The sequence below is a fragment of the Ictalurus punctatus genome, chromosome 7, assembly GCF_001660625.3.
Source record: "Ictalurus punctatus breed USDA103 chromosome 7, Coco_2.0, whole genome shotgun sequence".
NCBI lineage: Eukaryota > Metazoa > Chordata > Actinopteri > Siluriformes > Ictaluridae > Ictalurus > Ictalurus punctatus.
The window spans coordinates 7385965-7395099 of NC_030422.2; the positions used below are offsets into that span (position 1 = coordinate 7385965).

At 42.1% G+C, this 9135-nt stretch overlaps 1 protein-coding gene across 2 annotated transcripts in view; it reads right to left on the reverse strand.

Moving 5' to 3' along the window:
• Window positions 1–626: 626 nt before the first annotated feature.
• Window positions 627–9135, reverse strand: part of plxdc2b (plexin domain containing 2b) — a 108910-nt gene continuing 100401 nt past the window's right edge. For both annotated transcript variants that reach the window (XM_017472969.3, XM_053681269.1), the window contains exons 13-14: window positions 2821–2996; window positions 627–2666 (exon numbers count right to left, since the gene is read on the reverse strand). In XM_017472969.3, the coding sequence (XP_017328458.1) occupies window positions 2547–2666; window positions 2821–2996 (296 nt within the window). In that variant the 3' untranslated portion in view covers window positions 627–2546. The remainder of the gene's footprint in view (window positions 2667–2820; window positions 2997–9135) is intronic.

Here is a 9135-nt window from a genome sequence, read left to right on the forward strand (position 1 = left end):
CCCACAATGCTTTGCCCCTAAGGAAAGAAAACACAGAACTTAAATAGGATGCCTAACTGGAAAACACAAAACAGTTAACAGGAGCTGGAGCAGACAACAAAAGAAGAATATAAAAAAGAAAAGTATGGGTGCCCTCTGGTGGTCTGGGGGGGGAATTGTCCATGGTGGCCTAGCCTTGGTTCTGAGCAATGTTGATCACATATCCATCAGAGGCCACTAAATCAAATCATATTATAGCATAGCAGATTCCTTGGTATTGTCAAATATTGAATCATAGCCTTCAGAATTGAAGTCATATCATACCGTGTGGAGGTTTACACCTGTAGTAACAGCTATGATAAGAACTAGAACAAGATAGTTAATAGCTAGCTGTTACAATACAAATCAGTTGATGACTACAAAATTTAGTTATCATATTAATAGATATATTGAATTCCTTTTTAAAAAAAAAGTCTTTTCAGACTATTCTTTTGTTGATTTTTATGTTTGGGATTGTTGTCTTGTCGCAGGGTACATTTCATTTTTAACTGTGAAAATTCCTTTTTATTTGTAGATAAATAGTTGCATGGGGGGGGGGTTTACAAACTTTTGCACTCTACTGGAGTTTCCAAACAGTAAAGACAAGCCTTGTTTAAACAACTTTATTGATTTAAAATGCAATCAAAATGACAGTAGTTACAGAGGAGCACACAGAGTTACAGCATCGACTAGTGCAGCAGCTCTCGGAGGACTGTTATTGTGAAAAATCCTGACTTTGAGAGCATGGCCTGCTGTTAAAAGTAACATTTTCCTCATCTGTCAAACAGTCATTCATGTAAGAATCACACACACTCACACCCATACTCGCACACGCTCAGGCTGGATGAAATTCGTCAAATGAGTCCAGTGATACAGGAAAAAACAAACAAACCATAAACCTAAACAAAAGGGAAACCCCCACCACAAACTAATAGAAGGCCTCGGCGTCTTTCCTGCGTTCTCGTAAATCATTTTTACCTAAATATTATGGTTCGTGAACTATTATCTGCATTGGTTGTGTAAAACAAGCAACCATGGGGGATTTCTGCATCCGTAATGCATTGTTATTGTTATTATTTGTCCGTCTGGTTTCCTCTGTAATTCACACGAACATGTTTCCAACTGGACCTGAGTCTACTGTGTAGTTTCAGAAGCCTTTTCCTTTTGTCTTAATCCTTGCCTCTGTGTGTGTGTGTGTGTGTGTGTGTGTGAGGGAAAAAGATAAGGAACAGTAGTTTTGATGCAGTGATATGGGTCTTTGGTCTTCAAAACAGTAAAACACTCGCAACAAGAAATGAAAAATGAAGTGCTGCGATTCTAGCCGCTGTTTAGCATTTATGCTACATGAATAGAAATCTATTTCTCTGATCGGATAGGGAGAATGCGTGAACTGCAGCGTGAACCTGAAGGATTTTGTGGTATGATTTGAAGCGAAACTCTCCACTCGTATCATGAGAACACAGCTGATACCGTTTAAACACTGTTATACTTCTAGGTTAATACAAGTAAGTACATATGGACAGATATCAAATATATATTCTCATTTATGTGGCATGTCTATCGCGTGTACTGTGTTGAAGCAGTTGAAATAGGAATCGATACCGAATAGCAAAACGGACATTTGCGATAGGATGGAAGGCGTCTCCGAGCAGTGTGTCACAGGAAAAGAGATGAGACCATTGCAAACCGATCGAAAATATAAATCAACAGACAAGAAAATTCATCCGGACACCGACCCACCTCCATTCTGACACGTACAGGAGACAAAGCTCGACAAGCGCCTGTCTTGTAACTTTGCATTAGTAACCAAAGGGGGAAAAAAAAACAAACAAACAATCCAAACAAATAATAATAATAATAAAAACATATGTGCATGAAAAAAAGATTTGTGCAAGTATGAGTCATAGGCATGGAAAAGTTGAGCAACACTGTTAGATACAGTGAGCAAACGTTTCCCAATTGTAGCACAAAAGGAAAGTACAAAATGATTTTATACGAGTATAACTGCATTTCAAGCAACGATCTGCACTAAATTCCTCCCAATCATCTAATTAAAACTGTAAAAAAAACAAAAAAACCTTAAAACCCATTGCAAAGATATATAAAGACCTAAATAAATTCTCTTAAACCATGACAGGAGACGAAACGCTCTAAACAGTTTTCAAAAAAAGAGTTTCCTCTGTGGTGAAAGGAAGAAGAAAAAAAAAAAACGATGCATCTACTTTGAATCCAAATCTGTTCCAGTGGGATCGAGGTTTTCGAATGCTGTTTTCTAGATCAGATCTAGAGCTCAGAGCGGGCTGTGATCCAGAATCAGACCTTGGTCAGTTTTCTCGTGGCTCATTTGATCATCAAGCTGTAGGGATCGGATTCTGTGCTACTAATCATAAGCCACCAGGTACTTCTCTTACTTGCAGGAATGATTTGATACCCACGCTGTGGTTTCCTATTTGGACGGTCGATGAAAGCGGGACGTTTCAGTTCTTACATGGTGTGTATGAAGAGGGAGCAGGTCAAAGGTCAGGATCTCAGCACTGCTCAGCTTCGATGAAGCCCTCTTTCTCCTGGCCGACAGGCTCGACCTCGGCGTACGCGGGATACCCGGAACCGCGGCGGAACTTCATGGCAGGCCACCGGCTCGGCCGTCTCTGCAAAGACGCACCGGTGTTAAGTTATGTCACGTTATTCACGTTCAATCCAATTCCGTTTTTTATTCGTATAGCACTTTTAACCATGGACGTCAAAATGGAAACCTTAAAGGAACCAGACTCGAAAGGGAACCCGTCCTTCATCTTACAGTACCTCGATGAAGAAGAGGCTGGCTGCTGAGCTGGGGTGGTGGTAGATGTAAACAGTCACCAGCACCACAGCCACTATGACCAGCATCAGCATGAGCATGGTCAGGATCAGGCCCGTGTGAAGGTTGTGTTTCTTGCTGGTTGATTCCCGCTCTGCCATGCTGTGTGCTGCTGCTGCAGCTGAACATGAGAAACACACACATGAAACGCACACGGAAGCAGTGGAGAGCGGTGTAGACTATTACACAGCAAACATATGTTCACACATAAACACTGACCCCATGAAACACTCATACAGTTAATGAGCTGTTGACTGTTATTAGTATTAAACACGTTGTAATGTACATCTTTCTTTCACACACACACACACACACACACACACACACACACACACACACAAACACACACACACAATATCTAATACCTACTTAATCTGTTTAACGCTGTATGAGCTGTGAACTTCTCCTATCTAACAGAAGGGGGCAGTATTAATCCATCTACAGTACGTTCTCTCCATTTCTCAAAACATCCAGCAGGCACTGGATACAGTTCAACTCATGAGCAAAAGATATAAATAAATTCCTCTGCTGCATCTTTCAGGACATTGCTGGCAGGCTCCACTGGCACTGGTATGTTTTTAGTACACTTTGCCACTTTCTAATTTTCAATAATGAAATGCTCCACTTTCATTTCGCTAATATAACACGGTACCAAATAAACAAATAAATAAATAAATAAAACAAACAAACAAACAAATAAATAGGCCTTTGTGAGTTTCCTGACATTTAATGAAATCAAACCGAATGCATCATGCTGTTTCGACGTTCAACATTTTGTACCAGCAGCTGAACCCATCCTCAGAAAGACGGTATTAAATACAAAATACTAAAGCCATTAGTCAGAGGAAAGAGGGAACACTTGAGCGCTGCACATCTGGTTTATATTAGCACTAACATATATGACAGATGTTCATGATAAAAGCCACGATCTGAAGTTCCATAAACAAGTTCCATAGCCAGAGATAGACGAAAAGCCATCCAAATAAGTTTATATATATATATATATATATATATATAGTGAGTTATTGGTTGTGAGATATTGATCGTGCCATCTGGGTGGGAGGGATATATATTCTCCCTCCCCTGTCAATCATACAGTAGTGACACTAGCCAATTGTGGGCATCTGTGACATCATATATGAGGGAGTGTGCTGTGCTGCCCTGTGTCAGCAATAGTTTTGAAAAGATGAGGGTGACTGCCTTCCGGTGTCTTGGAGAACACTCGTGTTAGCCTTCATCCTCCCCTTGTCACGAAATGAAGGCTGAAATGGATGCGAGTTCAGTTAGGCGTTTCACAAGACTGGCAGGTAGACAAATCCAAAACGGGAATCGAAAGCAAGCACAGGGAACAGACAGAGGCCAGGCGATCTACGAACGACAACGTCTGGCTAATCCGGAGTACACAAACGAGGGAACCGAATGATATCGAGAACCGGCGAATCATAACACGGCTCGTTAGCGTCAGCTCGGCAAAACACCGAACAATGCTTCGCACCGAAGTAACACAGAAACACGAGGGTTAAAATATACGAACTAATCAAAGGGCAAACTGAAAACAGGCGTGAGTGATCGAGACGCATGAGCGAGACGATCAGTGTCGAGACACAGGAGGAGACGAGACACGAATCAAAACGTAAACAGACACGTAACGACACGGAAGAGCTGTTATGTAGCCGTAGCGCTGTGGGCTGCTAAGCTTACCAGGGAGGCTGCCAAAAAAAAAAAGAAAACCATAACGCTGTATAATGGTGGTTCTCGTTCTTATTAGACCGAATAAACGCCGTTTAGTTTCCACTTATCGTCTTGACTCGGCGTATCAAATGAAGAGCGTGTTTACTGTTTCGATCAAAGGCCTCACCCTGCCTCAGCCGAACAGCTAATAGAAGAGCACGGGCCTTTCCCTGAGGATATCGTCTCTATTCATTCTGTATTTCCCCCATCTGAACAGACAAGAGGGCTAGATTACGATCGAAAAAGAGATGGCTTTGACCTTCGGTGACAAGCTAGACCCGAGGCACACACCTCATATAGATAACAGTGTTATTACAAATCGAAGGGGATTGAAGTACAGCACATGAGCGTGTACTCTGATGTCAAACCCCTTCCCGATGAACACGCCTGCTGGCCAGATTTACACGTCTTCACGCAGACGTACGGTCGCTTGCTGAACTGCATGGTGAATTTATAAAGATGAGTCCGTACGTAGCCGTCCGGAGAACTCGAAAGCAAAGGGAGAACGAATCACGACGAAAAGCTGAACGGCAGGGAGATAATCCGGGTCATTAATAAACGAGCGCCGTATATCTGAGCTGAATAAATAAGAGACGAGCACGGGCGTGCTGTTTCTGATCTCGGTCCCCTCTCGGACAATACTCATGCTGATCAGAGAGGATGAGTCAAACTTACAACTGAACCTAGACAGTGTTAGCATCTCTAAGGCACATACATTCCCAGGCCACTTTAATAGGAACACCTGTACCCCTGCCCGTTCGTGCAATTATGCAATCAGCCAATCATGTAGCAGCAGCACAATGCATAACAATCACGCAGCCACAGGTTAAGAGCTTCACACACACACCCAAGATGTAGGCTGATGGATCCATATAGACCTGCAGGTGTAATTAACAGGATCTGCAAACCTGCCTCACAGGTTTAAATAAAGCCTTCCAGCCACAGTCGAACTAACTGACCTTTAAATAGAGCTAATGGAACCGGACAGGATCTTATCGAGGACGAGGAATAAAAGAGTAGAAAGGGGGCGGAGAGAAACACGGAGAGAACGAAAGATAGTTTGGATCGGTTGATATGAAAGGATTAGACGAATTAACCTCGGTACAGCCAGAATGATGTCTGTTAGGAAAAAAAGTGCATATTTACATATAGTAGTGCATGTGTGTGTGTGTGTGTGTGTGTGTGTGTGTGTGTTTATACTGTATGTGCTTTTATGCACGAGTATGAAAACTGGCCGGATGAATGTTCCCTCCGCTGTGTAGTGGTTCGGTAGTGCATGTTGAACAGCTCTTACAGTTCATTTCTCTCCATCCCTAATGAAACACACACACACACACACACACACACACACACACACACACACACACACACACACACACACACACACACACACACACACACACAGGGCCTGTGCCCATATTCTACCTTACACACCCAATTCATCTTTAAAATACGCACGACTGCACGCTCGATGTATATAATACCTCTGATGTCAACTAGACACCCGAATGTGCCAAGAGAAACAGCACAACCCATCCCAACAGTTATAGCTTAGCTGCCGTGTCTTAAGCTCACGTTCCTAATTCGAAGTGAACGAGTTTATATGGCTTTTACAACTCTGGTCATTGCGATGCGTTTCCAGGCATGCGTCTGTGCCAGATTGATTTCGCCAGAGCATTTCTCACAAGAACTTAAGCAAAAACAGACAGGAAAGTGGAACTGGGACACAGCTCATGCTAGAAGAGCCTGTTCCTTGGAGACTAGTGTTTTTAACCGTCTGCTAAAAAAGAAATAAAATATATGGTCAATTTTCTTAACATTTAATAGAAACATTTGAAAGAGAAACTGTGATATGTAAAAGACAGACAGACAGACAGACAGACAGAGAGATAGACTATATGGCCGAAGGTGTGTGACCATCACACCCATATGTGGTTCTTCCCCAAACTGTTGCCACAAAGTTGGAAGCAACAATAATCCGATATTAACCCGTTAGGCGATACTCTGATTAAAAAACTAGCATGTAAACGGAGATTATTGATGACCTTAATCCGACTAAAGTCACACTCGAAGTAAACACAAATCGGACGTGTGGAGTATTCCTGTGTTAGTCGCATTATCGACGTGCGTTACAGACGTGTACACGCCTTAATCACACTATTAACGTCGTGTGGGAGTCTTCACCGCATTTTGCGACAGGACACGTACACACACGGCAGCGCTCAACCGTTCGACGGCAAACCAGACAGCACGGCTGCGTCCCAAACCAAGTACTTACTTAACGCATAGTAGGAAGTGAAATACACGTATCTCGGCTACTATATAGACGGTAAGTACGCGGTTTGGGACGCAGCCCACGGCTTCAAGCGGTCGTCTATCAGCACGTACGGCACGACAAATAATTAACCGCACTTGAAGCGTTCGTAAAATTAAAAATCAAACACCCAAAACTGTATACGGTCCCATGACGAAGACCAACTGTACGTCGATACGTGAAATTCCGGAGGGAACGTCGGACGGCGCGGCGCGGCGACGTAATGACGTGTGCCGTTAATCCATCTACGTTCTATAACGCGTAAAACCCGAACATGAAAAGAATGTCCTAAAAGCGACTCATGTAAACACCTTAATCACGATATTGTCCTATTCAGAATAAGGTCGATAATTCGATTACCGCCGTCCGTGTAAACGTAGTCACTGATGTACTTCCTGGATTTCACACACTGATTCACCTACGCATAAGTGCCGAGGAGGCGCGACACTTTCGGAAAAAGCGAACGCGATGTGACATTGAATCTTACTTCTTCTTAATGTGCAGCCTAAGCTGATGAGTATATATGAACATTATTAATGAAGGAAAACGTGAACGCTCACAGAAGCTCACAAATGGCTGAATAAAGGAAGTGAAAAGATAAACGTGATTCATTCTTAGAAATGACTTTCAAATCCTGCCAAACATTAAAAACCATAAGATACCCGACGATACGCTATGTCCATTTAATAAATAATGACACGATTGGGATTAAAGTACCACTTAAGTAAATCACTTCCAAACTCCTCTTGGGTGGCTAATTCGAATAATATTGAGATATTTATACATACAAACGTTTCCATTTAAAGCACAAGCTCTTTCGGGACCGTCTCATTTCGATTCGGGGAGCATTACATATGAGCTCAGCGATTTGTGCGCGTTTAATCGAATAATCTCAACAGGTTTGGACTAATCACATCTCATCTCCAAGCCTCATCCTCTTAACTGAGGATCTTATTCTAGAGACGCGTTTAGCCACGGAATCCGAGCGCTAATCTAGCTAGCTATCTTCGCTAATGCTGAGTGTATTTAGCTAAACATGGCGGCTGTTATATTCGGTGAACTGCTAAGAAAACGACGATACAAATCGAGACTTTGATACCGAAGTCTGTCTACGTGCGACTAAAAACTGGCTAGCTGTCGGACTTTTAACAGGTAAGCTCGTAAATCTGGCAGGTGAAGATATTTCCCTGAGGTGTCGAGAAGGCAGATGTTCTTTTTTTTTTTTTTTTTTTTTTGGGGGGGCAATTTCTTAGACATTAAAACAAACAAACAAAACAAAACAATTGAATCTCTCTAGCATTTTACGATACAGACTAGTAAAAAAAATAAAAAGGCCGACATGTTTAGCAAAAAGACATCTCGGCGAGTGGAAATATCTCGGACGGGGGTCATTCCTATGTTCCCCAGGTCGATATCCTGTCAACACACATTAAGTAAACTTTTCCAAAGATTTTATATAGTCAGGACTCATTTCCCAGGGCCCTGTTAACTTTATCACCTTTTAAGAGCCATTTCAATGAAAAACAACATACATTCGTTTAAAACCCATCCTTCATGAAAAGTTACGAACTTGGAAAATGAGCTCGGTCGCACACGATGAACGCCCATTCGTGCCGCTCGAAAAACAGCCGTCTCCGTGCGTGAACGAGGACGCAACGTATACGCTAACCCGAAGAAACGCCGTAGCCTATAAAACACGATAAACGGTCATAAAAGGAACAGAATATTAAATATTAAACACGTCCGTGAGGCCCAACTCCAGCTTTAAATCACCGTGTGTTCATTATGTGCCGTATAAACTGGGGAACATAGATACGCCTCCTCTCATACATGGTAAAATTTATCTTCCATTTCTTATTATAAGACATTACAAAAAAAAAAAAAGCAAATATACCGTGATTAAAACCCTTTTTTTTTTAAAATTTTTACTCATTTCAAGCTTGAAATCGTCTTGTTTTATTGCTTTTTTTTCCCCGATTTTAAGCATTTCTTCCTAGAAGGAAGTGAAATGATCTGCCAGTAGTATGAACAGTACAAACTGTCTGAAATGTTAGAAATATCAGATACATTTGGCCATGCTGAGGATATCTTCACTCGCTGAAATATCATTTTTGCGGTCGTTTTGACAAGGCTCGGTGCGGCTCGAATCGAAAAGAGAGGAAGAAAGAAAGAAAGAAAAAAAAACGGATACACGCGAGAGTCGATGAGAGACAGA